The following is a 22917-nucleotide window of genomic DNA, read 5'->3' as shown; positions in this document are numbered from 1 at the left end:
AGGAGTAAAGAGGCCTTAGAAAGTCATGGTTCTTTACCAGAAAACAGAAATCTGGGACAAATTAAAAAGCTGGTAAGCTTATTTGGCAGTAGAGTACATCTCTGAAATGGTACAGAAACAGGAGAAGCAGTCCCTGGAAATGTCTCCATGAGTGCACCGGCAACGCAGAATTGCACTTTCTGTCATCTATGGCACAAGGCACCAGCACAGTGTTTGCAAAGATCTCAGGACTTACCCAATCCCTACTGTATTCCCATCCTTTTTTAAAGGAGGAAATCCTGAATCTACTGTATTTCCATTTTTTATAGAAGGCCTAGTTTTGGGCTCAAGCATAACAACAATTGTAAGGATGGCACAGGACCAGGCAGTGTTTCATTCTGTTGTGCATAGTGTCGCTAGGAGTCGGAACCGACTTGACAGTACCTAACAACAGTGATGATATGTTGAATAAATATCCTTTTTGAATCTATACCATTAATCTTGAAGGCCAGCTCAGTTGCCTCAAAATTTGTTTAAGGCTTTAAGAGCAGATGAAATCCCTAGCGTGTATCAATAGTCATGTATCTCAAACATCATATTTTCGAAAATAACGACTGGCTGCTTGGATTCTGTTAGTCTCCTAGGAAGAAATCATCCTGAGTGGGGAGGACAGTGAAAAAATGGTGTGTTCATGTAGATCTAGTAATTGGGATCCCCTGGGTTGCCTAGAAGACTGGACAGTGGTTCAGGGAGAAAAGGTGCATTCTTAAACTGTCACTAAAAAATAACTTAGAAATTCACATACAGCCAGCCTGTTAAACTCCCAGTATCACTAAGAAAAGCCATGGCGTGGAGGCCTCGAGTGTTCCTCATGGAAGCTGTCTCATCCTGGGGCCCCAGCCCCAAGACCTTTGGTGTGAAGACAGGTTGCCTGCCCTCATGGTCCATCTCGGCAGGCCTTCCAGTCTCTGCCACCCCAGCGTATTTGTCCTCAGTCTCAGACAGTGCAGCTGTGTGCCCTGTGTGGGTGGTGGGCAGCCTATCAGCACCGGCTGGTGGACAGCACCGCAGCCGCAGTAGGACCAGAGGTTGCTTTTCTGACCTTTCTTTTTAGCCATTCCACTTACAAAGGATTATTTTTGTTTTGGTTTGGCTTATATATTTTACTGATTTCGTGATAAAGGAGCTTTGTTACCAAATAATTCTTAAGCTAAATTCTAAACAATTTTGAGTGTTACGTAGCTGTAATTATCAGGAGAAGGTGCAGACTACAGACCTAACTAAGGACAAGAAGGCATGTCTTGATGGAGCCAGTGGAGAATTTCCAAGGAGACCTGGCTTCTGGCCCTGCTTTCACATTCATTAGGTGGGTGACCCTTGGCCAAAATCATTTGGTTTCTCTGGTCCACCATTTTCGTCATTCATATCTAAGAATTCCTGACTAAGAAAACTTCTCTTCTGACAAGTAAATCCTATAAACAATCATTCCCACATTTTTGTGCAAGAACAAGCATATCAATTCATCTACTCTTTTGTATTTAAATCTTCAAATCTCCCATCCATTTTTTTTTTCATGCCCGAATTGATTGATTTGTTGAAAACTCTGAGTCATATATAGAACATTTCAAAAGAAGCCAGGGCTTTTGCTTAAAGTTCTTACATACGGAAAATCTAGGCTCACTGGTGACTAAGAGTTTCTGTATAGCCGTGCTTTTATTAAAGTACGCAACTTATTATAGTGTCTTTTACATAGTGGAGTCCCTGGGTGGTGCAAGCTGAAAGGTTGACAGTTCAAGCCCACCTAGAGGTGCCTGGAAAGAAAGGTCTGGCAGCCTGTTTCTGGAAAATCAGCTGCTGAAAATCCTATGGAGCACAGTTCTACTCTGACACACATGGGGTCGCCATGGGTTGGAGTTGACTTAACAGCAACTGTCTTTTGGGTGTTTACATAGTAGTTGATTATTAAATATTTATGGAGTAAATGAATACGTAAGAATTTTCCAGGTGCTCTTAACAAATAGACGTAGACATTTGGTAAGAAGAACATCTGTTGCTTATCTTAGTGTCTCTCAAGTGATTCTTCACAATACTTTATCTACTTTCATTCTTAAATGGGCAAAATACTTCCCTCATTTATGCAATTCATTTTCTTAGGAAACTTGTTGCACAGGTTTCTAGTTGTCCCTTTGTTCATGTGTCCATTCTTTTCTTCTTTCATAGATAATAACAGTTTTAGAAGAATATGGCTTCATACAATAAAGAGTACCTTTCTCAGACTCCATTGCAGGTCGGTGTGGCAATGTGACTGAGTTCTGGCCAATATGAACTGAGCACAAGAATTAGTGCAACTTTTCACATTGCGCCATTGAGGGCTGTGCCCTCCTCTTCCACGTTTTCCCTGGCCACTGGGTGGAACGCTGTATAGACAAGGGCTACACAGGAAGGATTGAGGAGCAAAAAAAATAAAAGAGAACTTAGATCCCTAGCAACTTCATGGGGTTCAGCCCTCATAACATATATAAAGTTAAATTTCGTAACAGTCTTTTTCCAGACTACCACAAATTCCAAATTAATGGAGTATGAATTTGTGAATGTTGGTCATCATAAATTACTGTGTCTCCTTTAATTCTTTCTGTTCAGACTTATTTATGGAATCATTATGTCCTTTAACATATTCGAAAATGGAATAGAACCTGAAATATGGGAGCAGCACTGATATCATGCATAGTGTTCAGTTTGGTGACAGTTGCAACCTATCCTTGCCATATAAGCCTCCAAAGTATGCCTGCTTTCTCTCTTGTGCTCCTCTGGATTTCATCTCAGGCCCAAGATGGCAGCTCCACATGGGTTGCTAATTTAGTATGGAGCAGGAAGAGATCGACTAGAACCTCTGTCAGATACATCCAGTCTGTCAAACATATCACCCTCCTCTTATACCTAGAGCTATCTCTGAATACGTATCTGTATCTACACAGAGAGAGAGAGAGAGGAGGAGGAGAGAAGCAGCTTCACTTAGAGAGAAGGGAGGGTGGGGGTTCACAAGAGACTGCTGGTAGTCTGGAACTGCTGACATTTTGCTGATCAGCCGAACGCTTTAACCACTGCACTGCCAGGGCTCCTTGGCCCCACCACAGACCTGGTAAATCAGCAACTCTGGAGGTGGCACCCAGCAATCTGATTCAGAAAGCATTCCAGGTGATTCTGATGCACCGACATTTGAGAACCAGTGGTCAAAGAGTGCTGGAAAGCCTTGTAATAGCAGTTACATTGGCAGTATCCTGGTGGGAGTACTGGGTCCAGAGAAACCTTGGCTAGATGATAAGAGCTCAGTGAGGAAGCATTTTCTTCTGAGAGAGGAGTTGAGCTGAGAAGAGTCTTAGGTAGGTCCCTCCTGTGTTCGGTAGTGGGGACCTGTCTGTCCCCTTGCTTCTGGTTCAGACACCAGCCAGATGTGCAGAAGGTCTTTTGTATAACTCCAGGTACACACTGATCCTTAAATCACTGGTATTTTTGAAGTGGAAAAGGTGCTATAAACACATACTGACTGTGATGAATAAGGACCCTTTAGCCACCTACCTCAGTTGAGCAGGCTGAGCCCTACCTCGGCCTGGGAGAGGGCCCTGAGCCAGGAACCAAGCCCTTTAATGGCTATGAAGGGATAAAAAAAAGTATAATTTCCATGTAAGGGCTACCAAGGATATAAGTGCCTATTTAATAAATTATTTTTTTGAAATGCCTTTTCCATTTTGGTAGTTGAAGTTTGAAAAATGTTTGGAGTACTATAATTACCATTTCTGGGAAAAAATACATATTGCAGTGTTTTTGTTTTTGCTGCAGGTCAAGTTGTAGTTCAGGATGGAAAGTAAACACATCCCTTTGCTCAGCTGCAGCTCACATATTTGTAGTCTCCCAGTGCCCTCTTGGCGGTTGCGGTGGACGAGGGTTTACGCAGTGGGTACACAAAGGACACAAAGACAGCATAGAAATGCGGGGCCCCTTTAGGGGCTTGCCCTAGTGCAAGTCTGATTAGGAAGTCTGGTTTGTGCTGGAGCGGGGGGAATGCTCAGAGGAGTGGAGAGGCCTTCAGAGAGAAAGGCATGTGAAGGGAATGAGTCTGTGAGAGCACCCAAGACCAGTGAAGGCTACTCTCAGAGGTGGGCCCTCTGGGGAGGTGTTCTGCAGCCAGGGAAGCCCTTTATCACCAGGGAGGGACTCACGGTGTAGGTGTACATGTTGGAAGGCCTGTGTTTGTTATTGGAGGCGCTCATTACCGTTGTGTGCCATCTGGTAAGCTTTCTAACTTTGTAAGCAGGGTCCATCAACACGTCTTGAATGTGGAAACAGCTGGGGAAGAACCTCCCAGGAAAACTACCTGGGAGTTATATAAGGCCGCTTCCTTCCTTCCCCAGAGTGGAGACTGTTCTCTCAAAAAGTAACTTGTAAAAAAATAAAAAAGACTTAATAAAGTAATGGAAGCGGACAGAGAAACAGCAGCTGCGTGAAAGTTTTGCATGCTAAGGTGTATGTGTGGGGGAGGCATATATCGTGTGTATGTTTCATAATTAGCTCTACCTTAGGGTTGCTATGAGTTGGAATCGACTCGACGACACAGGGTTTGGTTCTGGGTTTTATCGATAATAGAAAACATTTATCCATCATGTCTGTGCTGGGGGCATTATGTTAGGCAGTAGATTAAAAACAAAATGGGATGAAACTGAAGTGAACTGACATAAGGGCCTAAGAATGCCATAACACATGTGTAAACTGAGGCTCCATGAAGTTAGGTGACTCGCCTAAGGTCACACAGGGATAGTAAGTCTCAGGGACACTGAGTTCTGACTTAAAGCCTAGTCTTTGGTAATTGATGACGAGAAGAGTTACAGTCTGTTGAATACTTCAGTGTGCCAGGCCTGGGACAATTTGCAACATATATTATCTCACTTAACCCTTTTAATAACTCTGAAGAACCTGTGGCTCAGAGAGGCCAAGAAACTTGCCTAAGGTGACACAGCCAGTATAGAAAAAAAGAGCCAGGATTTGAACATAGTTCTTTCTGGCACTAAAACCATTGTAGTAAATTACTAGGCTATCTGACTTCCATATAAAAAAAGATAAAAAGTAACCTCTGTTAAATGACACGGCATACAAACAAGTAGGTTATCGTCAATGCAAAAACCAGGAAGGAAGGTAGAAGAAAAAGGAAAGGTCCAAAATATTTTTTGGGAAATCTATTTCTGTCTTTTTAGCCACGTGGGTTTTTTTCAGAACGTGCAAACCTTCATGAGATCTACCAGTAGAATGTAGCCTGCTCTGATAGTCTTTGTTTGCTGTTGCTACAGCTGTCTTCAGCGAAGACAGAATAGCAGCAGTGTGTTCTGCTTGCCATGCTTTCTACCTGTCCTTTAGTCATGCTGCCCAGCACCTCGTCTTTATTCCCGATACGTTATTTTAATCACAAATATTGTTACTTTCTGGAATCTCTGAAGACCTCAAATCAGCACATAATATTCTTGGTATTTTTCTTCGGACCTTTAAATCCACATACCACTCCTGGGACTCATGAATTTATTGACAACATTATCGATAATACCCTTGGTTTATTGTGCCTTGTCTTTTAAAATCATACAAGATCACATTTTCTACTACAGTAATAAAACTCTAGAGTATTGACAAATACTGGAGCTTTAAAAGGAAATGAGTGGTTCCTCCTTTAATCCAGCAAGCACTTGTTGGCCACCTGTGAGGAGCAGAGGCTGTGGGCCTCTGGAATCTGACTGCTTAGGAAGACGGGCTGATAGAGCTTCTGGCTGCAGTACCTTCTTTGACAACATCCACATTTGGGGGCCCCTCATTTAACAGACCAGGAGCCACCCAGGCCTTCATTCTCTCTTCTTCGTAATCTATTATTTAAATCAATAGCGTTACACAAAGGAAGAGCCAAGTCGCAGCATCCCTTCCTCAGTGGAGGGAAAACTGAAGCATGGAATGCAACCCACCCGAAGTCACAGAGCCCAGTCGGCAAGATAGAGGCTTTGTTTGTGTTCTAGGAAGAAGGATACTGTCGTCTGTTAAACACCGCCCTGAGGAATTCTGTATTTCTGGTGTTTATGCCTGCCTCTACTTCGTTTCTGAGCGGTTATGAAAATTCTTCTTAAGATATTGCTGAGCTGACTGTGTTCATTAAGTTTTCCCTCATTAGTCATCTGTCCCATTCTTTAATAATTCTGATTCCTTTTTTGTGGGCTTGTTTTTATGGCAAATAGGGACAAGGTATTAGAGAAAATGGTAGTTTATTAGGTAAAGTTAATCTTTTTGAACAATCCTCAGCTCTTTGCACATTTATCTAAAAACCAGCCTTTTGCCTTATATTACTGCCAGATTTTCTTTTTATAAACTCATACTTAAGTTTTGAAAACTGGTTATTGTGTGTAATTATATAAATGTATTTATTTGGATAGCAGAGCCCTCTGTGAGCAACTTGAATGTTTTTTTTTCCTGGTGTGAATTAACAGATGATGAAATGAAAATGTCTCTGGACTTAAAATTCTAGTAAACATTCATCAAATATGCTTTAAAATTCAATAGGGTTCATATAAGTCCCGTTTGGGATCTGGCTCCCCTACTCCTTACTGCCTCCGCCCCAGCACCCACCACCGGGGGCGGATCGTGGAAAGCTCTCTCAGCTTCCTTCCGTCTTCCCAAGAAGCTTTGGCCTCTTCAAGGAAGATTCCAGGGAGGCCTATCTGGCTCAGATTTCCTAAGAATGAAAGCAGCCTTGAATCCCCAGGGAGTGTGGAAGAGGTGGAAGGAGAAGCAGGTAGAGCAGTGGATCAAGCTTGATTGCACATTGGGTCACCTGAGAAATTTTAAATACTAATGCCTAGGTTTCACTTCCAGCAACTCTGATTTAATTCCTGGTCAGGAGCATGCCCTGGCTCTGGGTTTTTCACACTCCTTGAGGGATTCTCATGTACGGCCAGGGTTGAGAGTCATTATTGTAGCACTGTGGTTCTCAAAATGCAGCATGGATCAGAATCACCTGGAGCGCTAAGTAAAGCCAGGTCTGCTGGGCCTCACCCCTGGGGTTTCTCAGGTCTAGGGTGGGGCCTGAGAATTGGAATTTCTAACAGGTTCTCAGGGGATGCTGTTGCTGGGACCACTGTTTGAGACTCCTGTAGAGTGATTTTCAAACTTGAATGTGTATCCGAGAATCTTGCTAAAATGCTGATTCTGACTCAGTAGGTGCAGCAGAGGATCTACATCTAAGCTTGCAATTCTGTCAAGCTCCCGGGTGACGCTGATGATGCTGGCCCGGGGGCCACGTTTTGAGCAGCAGAGCTCTGACCTACAGCATCTGTATCAATCTGATTCGGTCCCATCCTGTGTAGAAAAGGTGCATGGCCCACAGATGACTAGAGGTACCACAGGGCTCAGCATAGAGCCGGGACCACTTGGTGGCAGGCAGACAGCCGAAGGGCTCCTTGCCTCATTGGCACTTGGCCAGCTGCTGTTCACCGGGTTGTTTGAACATGCCTTTGGCGAAGCTCCACTGTCAATAGGGAACTTCATTAGAAAGATTCTCCGTTTGCTTGGAGGAGTAAGGCAGTGATTCTTAGCCCTAATTGCACAATAGAATCTCCCAGGGAGCTTTCAAAGGAAATACTAATTCCCAGGCTCTTTCCCCCGAAATTCCGATCATAATTGGTTTGAGGTAGGACCCAGACAGTGGTATTTTTAAAAACTTTTTAAGTGATTCTAAAATGTAGCCAGGGTTGAAAGCCACTGAGTTAAGGTAGCTCATATCTCAGCCTTGCAGATCATCTAATTTTTTGTTCTTTGTAGTTGGCTAATTTATATTTCACTGTGTTACAAATTAAAAACAATTTAAGTATGGCATCTTTCACAAGTCACTAAAAAAAAGGCTCTCCATAAATTCCTATGCTGTTAAATCCTAAATTCACAGTCAGAGAAAGTGCTGGGAAAGTACAGCTGGTATTTCTGAACGAGCTGAAATATGAAGTATTTCTGGGACTGTATCAACAAGCCTAATTTTTTCCCCTCGGGGTTATAATTGTGCGGAACAAGTCCTCACTGTGAAGCTTGCCAAAAAAGGTTATGATAAAATCATGGAATGTGAATGAAAAGAATCCACAGTGTAACTTTAAAGGAGTCAGCCTCTAAATTTAAAACTGTAGAGATGACATACATATTGCATTTGTAATAGAAATTTTCAGAACAAAATAATGCAGAATACAAGAAGCTCCTTCATTTTTCACGTGATGTCTCTGGGCCAGTGAGCAAATAAAATAAAGAGGATGGCCAACCAGGGAGTGACGAGGACACATCAAAGATCTTGGACCTCTTCGTCTTTGCAAATTAATTTTGTACTCTGTATTTGAGCAAAAATGGAGCCATTGACTAAACATACAAATACCAGGAAAACTGATGAGAAAAGTTGAAGTTGCTTTGGCTTTCAGCATTGAGTACTGATGAAAAGATTATGGATTTGGGAGGCTCTGCCACTTGCTTTGTATCCTTGGTCAAGTTTTTTAGCCTCTCCATGTTTGTCTACTCATCTGTCAAGCAGAAATGAAAATGGTACTCCCTTTGCACAGGAGTACGGAGGTGTGTGAGGGTGTGTGGAGGCGTAGTCCTCACCCAGAGAAGGTGCTCTGTTAGACGTTTCTTTCAGTTCTCTGGCATGACCTTGATAATTGAATCCTTAACAAGAAACGTTATTATATGTCAAAATATTTGTTATTATAAGTCCTTGCTGATATTTAACTGTTAACTATTTCAGTTTATATTTCTTTTCAATAACTGTCAGTTATATTTTTCATTGTGGCAAGTAGGCTCATTCTTGCTTTAGATCCTTTATTCTTGCTGTTCCTTGTGCCTGGAGCACACATGCCCTGTTATTTGCATGGCTCCCTCCTTTATTTCATTCAGATCTCTGTTCAGATGCCATGTCCTCAGAGGGCCTTCCTGTGCCCTCCCGGTAATGCGCTGCATCTGTATTCCTGATTCTGCGTCAAAGCATTTATCACCCCCATCTTAAGCTGTGTAGCTCTCTGTTCATGGTGTATCTCCCCCAGAATTGTAAATCCAGGAAGACAGGACTTTGTTTTCTTCCCTGTCGTAAACCTTGCATCTAGCACACCTAGCACATGGAGTCATTTGCTCAATATTTGTTCAATGACCGAATGAAAGATGGATTGGAGAGGACTTCATAAAGTACACCTCAGCTGGTCCCATAAGGACGGAGGTCTGTCGCCCAGTAACACCAACTGAGGGTCCCTGTGGTTTCCTAGGCTGACGCCATCACTATCCTGGGACTTCGGAGTTTAGGGTATAGCAGAGTGAGGTGTGAGGAAGGACGGTGATCCCAGGCTCTTCCTCTCTTTACTTTATGTTTTACCTGCTAAATTCTGTGATACTAATATTAAATCTGACCCAAATTGGAGACATATTGAATTATTTTTTAAGTATGTGGAACTCCCAGGGATTATCTCAGAATGGCCATGTGCCACATGCAGAGGCAAGATCTGGCAATCTGCTTCCAGAAACTCAGCCATCGGAAACCCTGTGGGGCATAGTTCTCCTCTGGCACCCAAGGGTGCCATAAGTCAGGATCAATTGGACGGCAGCATTCTTTATTATTATTATTATCTAAATTTTACTAGTCCGTTTTATGCTGCTTGTTTCTCATTAATAAGCATGCAGCGTATCTGCTGTTAAGTGACCATTTTAAGTGATTTTGAGATAGAAGGCTCCTGTGTCAGATGTGTATGACTCTACAAAAATTAAATAATAATATAATCTTTATCATCGTTTCTACTATTCCCATCTAGTAGTTTTTTCTTTGCCTTTGTGTTTAAGTCTGTGTTTAAGCAGAAAACTCTTGATTGCATTTGCTACCCGTGACTCATGATTGCACTTGCCCTGTTGTATGTGGACCTGGAAAAGGTCTGTATTAAGAGCCGAGGGACTAGGTCGTCACACAGGTTTCAGTAGCTAGAATTCGTGTAAACTCTCTACCAGTTATTGTACAATCACTTCATACTGGGTAACCCTGTCAGTATTTTAAGGGCTAATCTTTTAAAGGAAGATTATTAAATATGTTGAAAACAGCTTATTTTCCCTTAATTACCTTTTTCTTTTTGTTACAAGTGATAATGTCACTTCAGTCTTTCTCTATGTGGGGCAGTATTTTTTTTTTTTTTATGATGCCAGTTGCAAAGCGTTACCAGAGCAACCAGTCTAGAAAGCTTGTTAATTAACTTAAGTATTATATATATATATAGATTTGTTAGACACCACAGAGTTAGTAGAGACTTCCTTTCAGATGGGTAAAATTAGAAATTCAGAGGTAATGTCAGAAAAACCTTCTGATAGATGAGAAATACATGGTGCAGCTATAGATTTCTCCTTATTTCACCTTGGAAGAAGGAAACCATGGAGTCATAGATGAATAAATGAAAATTACTGGAAGAAACAGGCTGAGGGAAGAAGGGATCAGAGAACAATTCTGGGTGCTGTGGTAACCATAGTGGCACACTGAGGTCTGGTTGGTAAAGGAAGGGTGCTGGGTCAGGAGGGGTTCCAGATAATCTATGGAAAGATGAACAGACGTTTGAAAGAAGAGAAAAAATAAAGCTAAGAATGTTAACAATTTCAGGTTAAGAAGAAAGATATATATCTTAGGAATCTAAATTCTTTGAAAGCATCATTCTGCAATCTACCAAGTCATTATAATAGGTGCGAGACTTAGGCCTGCCAGTCATGAAATTAACAGCATAGCCTTCAAAAATTAAAATAAGAACTGTTAGAATTATGAGAAATTATTGGTTTATAATGGGAGATTTTTATAAATGCCTTTTGGAAATCAGATTAAAAAAATATGAAGTATTGGTGATCTGACTATTGTAATTAAGAAGCTGACTTTATATATGAAAGTTTGTGTCAATCAGCAGAGGATACATATTCTTTTCAAATGTCCATGTATTTAAAAGTTGGCCATAAGGGGACACACACATGCATGCATATGCATGTGCCAAAAAAAAATCAGAGACAAAATTCAAGAAATTAACCAAGGAGAAAGTTGTACAGCCTACACTCTCTGCCTTTGAACTAGAAAACAAACACATAAAGAACAAAGAAGAAAGCTTGGTCAACAAAGCCTGAAATAAATTTGAAAGTCTAGATGAATTAGGTACTTTTCACTAAAATATAGGTTAGTAAGGGTAATACTGGAGCCCTGGTGGCACAGTGGTTAAGAGCTCAGGCTACTACCCAAAACGTCAGCAGTTCAAGTCCACCAGCCACTTCTTGGAAACCCTATGGGAGCAGTCCTACTCGGTCATATAGGGTTGTTATGAGTTGGAATCGACTTGGTGGCAAAGGGCTTTTTTTTTTCTTTTTTTTGGTTAAGGGTGATTCTAAAAGTAGTAGAACCCCTGGATAATCTAATAACCATAAAAGAAATCTGTTCCTTTCCCCTTTAAAAAAATGCATTGAGTTAAATAGTTTCACAGATGGGTTGTATGAAAACATCAAAGAACAGATAATTCTTGTGTTATTTAAACTGAGGTAGAATTAGAATGCTAAACAGCTCACTGAAAAAGTTAGTGTAGCTCTAGAACTAAGACTGGATGAAGCTATCACCAAAAAAAAAAAAAAGAGAGAGAGAGCTACAGGCTAATATTACTCAATCTTAGAAACTAAAAAAATTTTAAATGCTAACAAGTTAAATCCAGCAGAATTTGGAAAAACAGGGTTTATTCTAAGAATGGGTGCAGGGTGGCGCAAACAATTAAGTGCTCGAGTACTAGCTGGAAGGTTAGTGGTTCAAACCCACCACAAGACACCTTGGAAGACAGGCCTGGCAATCTGCTTCTGAAAGGTCTAGCTTTGAAAATCTTGGAGCACGTATACTGTCTACATGGGGTTCCCATGAGTTGGTGTCTTAGTCATCTAGTGCTGCTATAACAGAAATACCACAAGTAGATGGCTTTAAGAAAGAGAATTTTATTCTCTCACAGTCCAGTAGGCTAGAAGTCTGAATTCAGGGCGCCAGCTCCAGGGGAAGGCTTTTTCTCTCTCTTGGCTCTGGAGGAAGGTTGTTATCATCAGTCTTCCCTTGGCTTGGGAGCATCTCAGCGCAGGAACCTTAGGTCCAAAGAACACATTCTGCTCCTGGTGCTGCTTTCTTAGTGTATGAGGTTCCCATGTCTCTCTGCTCACTTCTCTCTTTTATATCTCAAAAGGGATTGGCTTAAGACACTACCTAATCTGGTAGACGTCATCAGTGTAATTGCCACTAATCCATCTTATTACATCATGGTGATAGGATTTACAACATATAGGAAAATCACATAAAATCATGGATGATTATAAAATGGTGGACAGTTACACAATACTGAGAATCATGGCCCAGCTAAGTTGACAGGTATATTTGGGGGGACACAATTCAATCCATGACAGTCGGAATCCACTTAGAGGGCAACTAACAATGACAGCATTCTAAGAACACAAGGATGGTTTAAAATCTACTAATTTTATTACAGAAGCCCTGTAGCACAGTGGTTAAGAGCTTGGCTCCTAACCAAAAGATCAGCAGTTGAATCCAGTCGCTCTTTGGAAACCCTGTGGGGCAGTTCTGCCCTGTCCTGTAGGGTTGCTATGAGTCATTAACAGGTTAAAGAGAAAGCACATATGACAGTCTTAGATCCCTTAAGCTCTAAAACTGATTCTCTTAGCCATGGTTCAGACTGTGTCTGCAGTAGCCTGTCTTGTCCCACCTGTATACCAAAAGCAGCCCTTTCATAAATAAATCTCTTGAGGCTTGGACTGCAAAACACACATCAAGGGGTGACAATGTTGCAACTGTTAAAAGGAAACAGAAGGAGCAGAATAACATTTTGCATTTTAATGGAAACATGTTTTGTTGAAGCATGTTTGGAAAGTCTCATTATACATACCAAATATTTCGCAGAGTAAGAATGTAATAGAATGTGATAAAGAATAATTAATTACACCAAATTAACAAGAGTAGGAATTAAGTGCTCTTTGCAATTAATGTCATTGAGCTATTGTTAATTATGAAACAATGTGTTCGTGTTCGCCAGATAAGCAGTCTACTGAATGTACTTTACAAACTGCAGTTTAATCAGGCCCCATACAGTCAGGATTTGCTCTTCTCCACAGTCTTGGATTCATTCTCTTCCACACTGATGGAGACATGAGAGTGGAATTCCTCCCTACTTAAAGTTGTTCTCTTCTCAAGGCAGGTCATTGGGGATCATGGGATCCCCCTTAGAGGTAGCTTCTATTTATTTGGTTCAAACGTGTGTAGGGTATATATGCTGTAGAGGTCCCGTGAGTTATGCAGGGGCACAACAAGACAGGACAGATTTAACAGTAACCACAGTTCTGGTAGGAGAAGAAGCAGAGCCCAGAGAATTCAACTAAGGTGGAAAGAAGGGTAAACCAGAAAACTAAGTTGCCACTGAGTCAATTCCAACTCATGGTGACTCTATGTGTGTCAGAGTAGAACTGTGCTCTATAGGGTTTTCCATGGCTGTGATCTTCTGGAAGTAGATTGCCAGGCTTTTCTTCCGAGGTGCCTCTGGATGATTTGAACTGTCGTCCTTTTGGTTAGTAGCCAAACACTTAACCGTCTGCACCATTCACGGTCTCTGGAAAGAAGGGCAAGGACAAAGTTAAAACATAGACTGGTGATTCTGAAGACAGGAGACATGTTATTAGAGAAGTATAGCTGGAACCAGATGGACCAAGCATCACATCATCACCTCACTGTTTATGAGCTGTATAACCTCGGGCACCTTGACCTGTCTGAACCTCAGTTCATCAACAGTATAATGGCGCAAATAGTAACGTACCTCATGGCATTATTGTGACATTAACACACAGCCTGCCTGTTAATGAAGTATGCTCCTAGAGCAGCGGCTGTCCACTGCGCCTTAAGCTTCTTGTTGGATGGTAGCCCAAAGCCAGTGCAGAGTCCTGCAGTAGAATGTTGCCCCAGTTGAGGCGCAGGTGCAGTAAAGTGACATCAGATTCAAATTAGAGTATTAGAGGCGGTCATAAGAAGGAAGGTGACATGTATATGAGAATCTGACCTGCTCATCTCATGGCCAACTCCAACACACCGACTACCGAGCTGTGGTAGTATGTGTCTGTCAGCCTCCATATTCTTTCTTTGCAACTTCCTCCCATGTCTCCCCTCTCCTCAGATGCCCTGCACCTTCCTGTTGTTGCCCAGGTTCCCAAAGCCCACTCTTCCAAGAAGAGACCCGTTTTTCTGAATCATTCGCCTTCTTCCTATGCAGTCAAAGCTCATACTTCCTTCATAGTCAAAGCTATAGTCTCTAAAATGGCCTCGGGGCCCTAAATGATGAAGCCTCCTGGTGCCCTTCTAGCCTGTTCTGTTCTTCCTCTCGCTCATTTCACTCCATCCACACTGGCCTCCTTGCTCCCCCTGGGACACACAGGCACACAGTAGCTGGTCCTCCTTTTGGGATGCTCTTCCCCCAGGTATCTCCATGGCTTACCCCTTCATCCAGTTTTAGTTCAAACATCATCTTCTCAGTGATGTCTAATCTCATTAGATTTTAACTGTACCCTTCCTACCCTCCTTCTCCTAAGTACTCCTTTTCCCCCGTTACGCTCTTCTGTTGTTTTTTTTTCCGTAGTACTTACCATCCTTTAAAAAAAAAAAAACACTGTATGTAATTTACTTACTTAGAATATCTATTTCTGTCACTGTATTATTGTAAACGCCACTGCATCGTAAACTCTGTTTTCTTTACTGATGATCACAACCTGCTGGAACAGCAGATGCTCAAAAAATTCTTTTGAATGAATTTACTAAAGTTATGAGTATGAAGGATTTCTTACACTATGTTTTAATTAGACAAGAAGTAGTTAGGCAAGGAATACGCCCCGTGAAATGAAAGATACTGTACTCAAGGCAGAAAATGACCTGAGGAGCAGGCTTGGCTTTGGAAATCAAGCTACTTTTGTAACATCGAGAGCAAAATGAACTGGGAATGAGGAGGCCTGGATTCTTGCTTTTGTTTTTTACCAATGACCTTATGCAAGTCACTTGAAATCTTGAGCCTCAGGTTCTTCATTTACAAAGTGAGACTTACCAGGTGACCTCCTGGGTCTAATCCTGCTATTCAATTCTGTGATTGGGTTTTATTTTTGGAAGGACAGATTGAGCTTACGTAAATGTACCCCAATACTACACAGCATCATTTATACCCAGCATTTCCCAGACTCTCCCCCAAAGTTCATGGGCTGTAGTTACATAATTTTGGTTTATTCTGGTCTTTTCCTCAAGGACCTTATGTTGATGTAGGCTTCTTTTTTTTTTTAGTGCATTAAGTTAAAGTTTACAGAGCAGATTGGTTTCTCATTTGATAGTTTGTACATAAAGTGTTTCATAAAATTGCTTTTAAGGTGTTGGCTTCTTTAAAAGCTTAAACCACGAAGCTGAGCTATGGACTGTTGCTGCAGAACCTAGAGTTTTACTCTCCAGCCGTAAAACTTTTGGGTGTCACCTGTCTTGAGTAGATGACACTAGAGAAAGGGGATGGAAGTACATTTGATGGATCTCTGTTATATGATAGGAAACATCAGATGTCCTTTAGAGAAATTACACGGGAATTTGCCTTTTGTCTACCTTACTGAGTTGCCACATTTATAGAAATGTATACTCTTAATAAAAGTTCTTCTAACCTAAACACAGCCCATGAAGGCAGAGCTCTTCCACATTATTTATCAGGCACCTTGTCTCCTGTCCCTGAGGCAACCGTAATTTTTTTTGTGAGCCTCCTTTTTGGTGTTTAAATGCACAGTGCTTTCAAAAAACAGCCTTTAAAACCCTTCCAGTCGGAAGATCTTTCAGGTCTACAGTGACTAAGTTCAGTTTTCAGATTCTCCATTGCGTGTATGTACCTCCCTTTTGCCTTTCTTTATTTTGAGCGTTGCATTGGAAGTTGGTTTTCCAACTGGAGTGAGTAGGACAGTGGAGGAGAAGGGAGCTGCAGACTCACCATTCTGGTGTCGTGGGCAGACCTGGGAGAGATTTTCATGGTTGGCTAAACTAAACTTGAGGGTTCTCTCTGAATTTCTTTCTCGGTCCTCCTCTTTGGTTAGTAAATAGACCATCAGGACTGTCTGTGCTTCTGACCAGAGTGCCCCACACTGCCCCTGGGCATGTGCTAAATTCTTTCTCTCCCATTTAGAAGAGAAGCCAGATTGCTCCAAGGCCCGCTGTGAAGTCCAGTTCTCTCCACGTTGTCCTGAAGATTCCGTTCTGATCGAGGGTTACGCTCCTCCCGGGGAGTGCTGCCCCTTACCCAGCCGCTGCGTGTGCGACCCTGCGGGCTGTCTGCGCAAAGTCTGCCAGCAGGGATACCTGAACATACTAGTGTCCAAAGCGTCAGGGAAGCCGGGAGAGTGTTGTGACCTCTATGAGTGCAAACCAGGTATGCGCGAGCTTTGTCTCAGCAGCCTAGCTCCTTTGCATCCCAGGGGGTAGCAGACCCCTGCTTGGCTGCCCCTGCCTCTCCATCACATGAAAATAAGCATTCTTGTCAGTACATTGCAAGTCTGCCATTTTGGGCTAATGGCAGCCTGACTTCGCAAAGCGATGATCCGCTGGTACATAAGCACCTTCAGCGAGGAACTGTGTCTTTTTCTCTTTTCTTCTTCTTTATTTTCCCCTCTTCAAATTATGCTTGATGGGGGTGGGAAGGGTGGTTTGAAATTTATGGTACTATGGCTACCTGCTTCATTCCCCAGAGAAGGTCACAGCCCTCATTTGCAGATGTATCTATCACTTTAAAGTATTACATTTAAAAACAATCACCATACATGAAACAGCTATTTTCATGTATGTAAATATATGCATCAAAATGCTAGAAATTTTATAATAAAACACTCAGCCCCATCATCCATCCCCTTTACTTTATAGCTTGTGCTTAGTCATCTTTGACTATTTACTCACCTTCTTTGCCAGCATTTGATTTGTTGTTGTGTCCCAGCTGTTTCTTGCTTTATAGTATTTCTAACGTCCTTGCTCTTGTGGCAGCATTTCTGATATGGTCTGTGAACACATCTGGACTGTAGTGATTTCCTTTTTGCAAGTTTCCTGCTAGGTCAGTGCTTCAAGCAAAACAATTCCTTGTCCATCTGTGGAACTGCTCTATCAGAAACACCTCTGGCCGAATATCACCGTCCATTTAACCACCATTGGCTTAACTCTCTGTGTCTTCATCGTCACTTTTAAATGTCTCATCTTTCGTCCGCATTTCCTTGCACAGAAAACTTGGGGCATGCTGCAGTTCTGTAGTGTTGACTATAATAAAAATGTCAGCACAAGGATACAAGGACAGGGTTTCTGGGAAGCAGGGGAGCTTTGGAAGTTTATCCGGGGCAACTGTTTGATTTCAGGGCTCAGAATGCTTTGAGTAAATGTAATAGTAAATGGTGCCTCTCTGTTTGCCCCATTCTAGTTTTCAGCGTGGACTGCAGCACTGTGGAATGCCCCTCCGTTCAGCAGGCCGTGTGCCCCCTGGATAGCTACGAAACTCAAGTTAGACTCACAGCTGATGGGTGCTGTACTCTGCCAACAAGGTTGGTTGCTCATTAGTTTATCAAGTTCTCTCCTCTGTCTTGTATGTTGGCATCATCATTAAGGTACAGTTTCAAGCATGCAATTTGACTTCCCATGGGAAACCTAATACCTTCCTGTTTCTGTGGCAAAATCACTGAGCTGTTACCGTTACTTGGAATTTACATGTATCTTTCCTGGGATCAAAGCCAGATGTCTTCAGGGTAAGCCATTAACCCTTATAGATTCTTCATGTAGGGGTGTCTGTGCACTGTTGAAGGCTGGGAAATAGGCAGGCAAACATGTCGCTGTGTATATAGGGAGGCAGTGAGGTATATGTCAGTAGTAGACCTGCCATTTGAGCCTCTGTAGTGAATGCTAATAGCTGCTTAAACAGTGTGTCCAGTGTGATGAAAGGTCGCATGCTTAATAGAAGTGTTACCCAGGGATCCTTGATGTTTGGAATCACATACCTACCAGACCCATTACTTTCTGAAGCAAAGAGGAGTCTGAATTGTTTAATGTTTTCTGGAGTAACAAAGATATCTTTCTTTGGCTTTATGGGGAAAAAAGCTGCTGTCATTTTAGTTGTAGTAGTAGGACATCCACTTAGCCCTGTAGGACTTTCTCCAGAACAAGAGGGTCTCTGGGTCCTGTCCTTGACAGCCTGTATAGCACCATCATGTCGCTGGAGCTTTGTACTTTGCTTTGGGGAAGACTGCACTTGGGTCATGGGGTTTACATCGTGTTTTCCCTCTCTGTGGGCTCCCCTCTTCTCTGCCATGAACTCCCCTCTGTCTTCCTCATGCCTTGCCCCACAGAGTCAGTGTCTTCTCCTGTGCCCTCGACTAGAGCCTCTTACTGTATTTACCTCATTTCTCTCAGCTTTTGTTCTACATTTAACATCAGAAGTTAAAACCGTCCCTTATTTAGCTCCATTTCTAACTTCTTCTCCTTCTCCCTGAGCCCCGGTACCAATGCCAGGCACTTACCATCTGTGTTTGTTAAGTGAGTATCTGTGATTATACAAATGATTTGGTGAGATAGCAATGTATGTGGTCCATAGTTAAGTCTCAGTTATTTGTCCATAATTAGAGTAGACATCCAGAATCTGTTCTGGTGGTTACTTTTTTGGCACCGGATACACATGATGGTTGTACAACATGATTAATGTAATCAATGTCACTGAATTGTGCATATAAAAAATGTTGAAATGGCAAATGTTGTATGTATTTTTAAGATGCTCTGATTGTGCAGTGGTTAAGTGCTCGACTGCTAACTGAAACGTCAGCAGTTCAAACCCACCACAGCTCTGCAGAAGAAAGGTCTGGTGACCCGCTTCTGTAAAGATTACAGCCTTGAAAACCTTCTGGGGCCGTTCTGCTTGCCCTATAGGGTTGCTGTGAATCAGAATCGACTGAATAGCTTACAACAATAGCTTGTATATTTTTACCAAAAAAATAAATAAATATATATATATGTATGAAACATTAAGAAAAAAATCAAAGCATTAGGTCTTTGTCATCCATAGATTTTGTCCTGTCAGAAACCTGATTCTCTCAGATTCATTTTACATTTTCTTCCCTATACTTTACACTGTATCATAAAAACAGACACAAGATTTCTTGTAAAGATACTAACAGTGGCAGCAGCCTTCTTATGACATTACAATGAGATAATTTATGTGGAGGTGCTTTGAAAGGGGTGAAGTATTATACAAAGTATTAGGTCCTAATCTGTTAAGGAGGAGAATGGAGCATTGCTAACTGTAACAGATGCCTCTTCAAGGTCTTCATGAAAAGGGAGCTGGCACATTATATTGGAGAAGCTAATTGATCAAAACAACCTTCAGTATGGATTACACCTCAACATAAAACAAAAATCCCTACAACTGGACCAATAAGCAAAATCATGATAAACGGAGAAAAAATTGAAGTTGTCAAGGATTTCGTTTTACTTGAATCCACAATCAGCACCCATGGAAGCAATAGTCAAGAAATCAAGAGACGCATTGCGCAAATCTGCTGTGAAAGACCTCTTTAAAGTGTTGAAAAGTGAAGATGTCACCTTGACGACTAAGGTGCACCTGACGCAAGCCGTGGTATTTTCAGTCCTGTCATATGCATGCGAAAGCTGACAATAAATAAAGAAGACCAAAGAAGAATCGATGCTTTTGAATTGTGGTGTTGGCAAAAAATATTGAGTACACTATGGACTGTCAAAAGAGCTTACAAATCTGTCTTGGAAGAAGTACAACCAGAATGCTCCTTAGAAGCAAGGATGTTGAGACTACGTCTTACATACCTCGGACATGTTATCAGGAGGGATCAGTCCCTGGAGAAGGACATCACGCTTGGTAAAGTACAGGGTGAGCGAAAAAGAGGAAGACCCTCAACAAGATGGACTGACACAGTGGCTGCAGCAGTGAGCTCAAGCATAACAATGATTGTGAGCATGGCAGAAGATGGGGCAGTGTTTCATTCTGTAGTACATAGGGTCCCTATGAGTCGGAACTGACTTAACGGCACCTAACGACAACAACAAGCCAGTTGTTAATGAATGTGCTCTTCAATGAAAAAAAGGAACAATTCTCATTTCACTGTTTCAAATGTACTGTAGCACCATGTGCATGTAGGAGACACAGTAGTCTATTTTTTTAGTCACTCTAGGGGATAGAAATGGGTAGAAGCTACAGGGAGATATATTTAATCTCAGTTTAAGAAAGATCTTCCTCACAACTAATGACGTCAGTAATGAATTGGGCTGCTTCCTGAGGTAGACCGAGCTCCCCAGAACTGAGTAGAGCTCTCTCCACCTGGATGGCCACCTGCCAGGAATGCTCAGAAGAAATGTTACATTGGACAGGAAGTTCAACTAGACACCTTCCATTTTATGTCCAAGCTTCTGTGAGTCTAGTAAATAGAAGCATTAGGATGGTTACTCTTGTATTGACATAATTTTTTACTTTGGCACCAAAACTGAAGAACAGTCAGTTAAATGTGCCTCTCATGACAAAATTGAAAACATGAAGAAGGAAGTCATTCAAGTTCCACTGTAAATTATTTGCAGAGAAGGGGTACATTCTCACAGCTCTTTAGTTTCCTGTATTGGCGACAGTCAGTGACCCATACTCTCCCCCTGCCACTTCTCCACACGCAGCCTTTGTTCCCTCGGGATGAGGCCCGCTCTCCCTCCGGGCCTGCTCATGCACGGTGCCTTTGCATTTACAGTGGGCTCTGGCTGATGGCCTTCCCTTTCCATATCCACCTTAGCAGCTTCTACCTCTCTTTCAAGCGCTACATTTCCTTCTCATTCAAGTGTCCACAGTCTTTGGCCCCTAAGGATAACCTAGCTGTCCTTCCTCTGCAGCTCTGCCATCCCGTTTATTACAGCACTTTTCATAATATGTTGAAATGATTTATCTCTTTATCACAGCATTTTTCCTAATACATTGAAATCATTTATTTCTTTATCATAGTACTCTTCATAATCAAATCATGTGAATTTTTATTTTTTGGTCAGTCTTTCCTATTCTGTTTAATTCTTGAGGACAGGGAGTATTTTGGAGTCCCTAGGTGATGCAGACAGTTAATGCACTTGGCTGCTAACTAAAAGGTTGGTGGTTTGAGTCCACCCAGAACTTCCTCAGAATAAAGGCCTGCTGATCTCCTGAAAAATCAGTCATTGAAAACCCTAAGAAGCACAGTTTTACTCTGACGCACATGGGGTTGCCATGAGTCAAAGTCAACTCAACAGCCCCTGGTTTTTTATACCTAAACGGGACTTGATATAAAATGTCAATCTACATTTATCGATGAGTGAATTAATGGGCGAATGAACAGGCACACTCTTAGCTATGATTATTTTTGTGATGATTTATATGTTTAAGACAAGAAAAATAACATGAATACTTTTAGTTTCTTGCTACCTTACTGCCACTGGGAGGTAATATTATTCCTTGTCTGACTTTAAAACCCTTACAGTTTTCCTCCAGCCCCCATCATTATGGTCCAGGACCCCTCAGTCCTGTATAAACTCTCCACCCAAGCACAGCACTCACCTCACATAGCATGCCTTGCCTTTATCTCTCCCTTCTACCTTTTTTATAGTGTTCATCCTGCAGGGTTCCAGTTAAATTCCATGAGGTGTTTGTGCTTCATACAACACCTAGCCCATCCTCTAGGAACTCCCAGCGTATCCTTTTCCATGTTGCCAGTTAACCATCTACTTCCTTGCATTGTTATTTAGCTCTTACATAAAAGTCTCATCTCACCAACTACAGGGCATTTGTAGAGGTCAGGAGTTGTGACTTCTTTTCTTTCATTCTGTGTGTGTATTAATACTGAATGAATTGGCGAATGGAGAATATGCGCAGACTATGGCTTAGTCCTCTTTAGCCAAGCTTAGCATATTAAGTGGGTTCCCATCCGTTAGTGGGATGATAGATAGATATGTCATACTTTGACAAGAGAATGAAAACCCAAACAATCATGTAAAAATGGAAATTAAAAGGAGAAAGCGTAGTCTGTAGTGATAGTGATAGTATTTTAAAAGAAAGAGCTACACAACTTTAGTCCTGTGTGTGAGCTGTGTCAAAGCTTCCCTCTTTAAGAGTATTATTTTAGGAATAAAGAACAGCATTTTAGAAGATATAAAAGCCTATAATGCTCATTTGACCTTTGCTAGGTATGAGCTGGAATCGACTCTACGGCAACAGGCAATGGGTAGCATATTTTTAAAGACCGTTGTTAAGAATTTAGAGCCATTTGAGAGCAAAGCTGGTTATGTGGTGAATTTAGAGGGAAAAGTCCTTTAAGTTAGGACAAAATAAGGTAATGTTTCTCTATGTTATCAGCAGTAGAGATACATCTTAGGTAAAAGCGACAGCCCCCGCCCCTTTTTTGAAATAGGATTTAGTATACTTTCATAGGCTTGAAAGGGAGTTTGTGGACTCCCCCCCCCCCGCCCCCAGCCCATCGTAACAAATAAATTCCACCCTTCTCCATGGCCATCTGAATAGATGCCATTCCTGGTGAGACTGCTTTCCCTATTTAGATCCCTGGCCATAGGTTGTATGCATTCAGCTCATTCATTCATTATTTATTCATCAAACACGAGTTGAGCTCTTGCAAGTGACAGACACTACTCTCTAGCTGTTTTTACCGTGCATCGATGCCTTTTTCCACCTCTAGCCACTGAAGAGTACAGGTTTTCCCACCTGCCTCTGGCCCTTCTAAGTATAGGTTTTTTCTTCTTTCCTTGTCACATCTCGTTTTTTTCTTAATGACCTCTCC

General features: G+C 41.9%; 1 protein-coding gene across 5 annotated transcripts in view; it reads left to right on the top strand.

Annotated features, from left to right (window-relative positions):
* Window positions 1-22917, top strand: part of CRIM1 (cysteine rich transmembrane BMP regulator 1) — a 243476-nt gene that overhangs the window by 86425 nt on the left and 134134 nt on the right. For 4 of the 5 annotated variants that reach the window (XM_049870461.1, XM_049870459.1, XM_049870458.1 and 1 more), the window contains 2 exons: window positions 16254-16496; window positions 17526-17646. In XM_049870461.1, coding sequence (XP_049726418.1) covers window positions 16254-16496; window positions 17526-17646 — 364 coding nt within the window. The remainder of the gene's footprint in view (window positions 1-16253; window positions 16497-17525; window positions 17647-22917) is intronic. The other variant, XM_049870460.1, reaches the window with a different exon arrangement.

The sequence above is a fragment of the Elephas maximus genome, chromosome 26, assembly GCF_024166365.1.
Source record: "Elephas maximus indicus isolate mEleMax1 chromosome 26, mEleMax1 primary haplotype, whole genome shotgun sequence".
In the NCBI taxonomy this organism is placed as follows: Eukaryota; Metazoa; Chordata; class Mammalia; order Proboscidea; family Elephantidae; genus Elephas; species Elephas maximus.
This window is presented reverse-complemented; position numbering and strand designations above follow the sequence as displayed.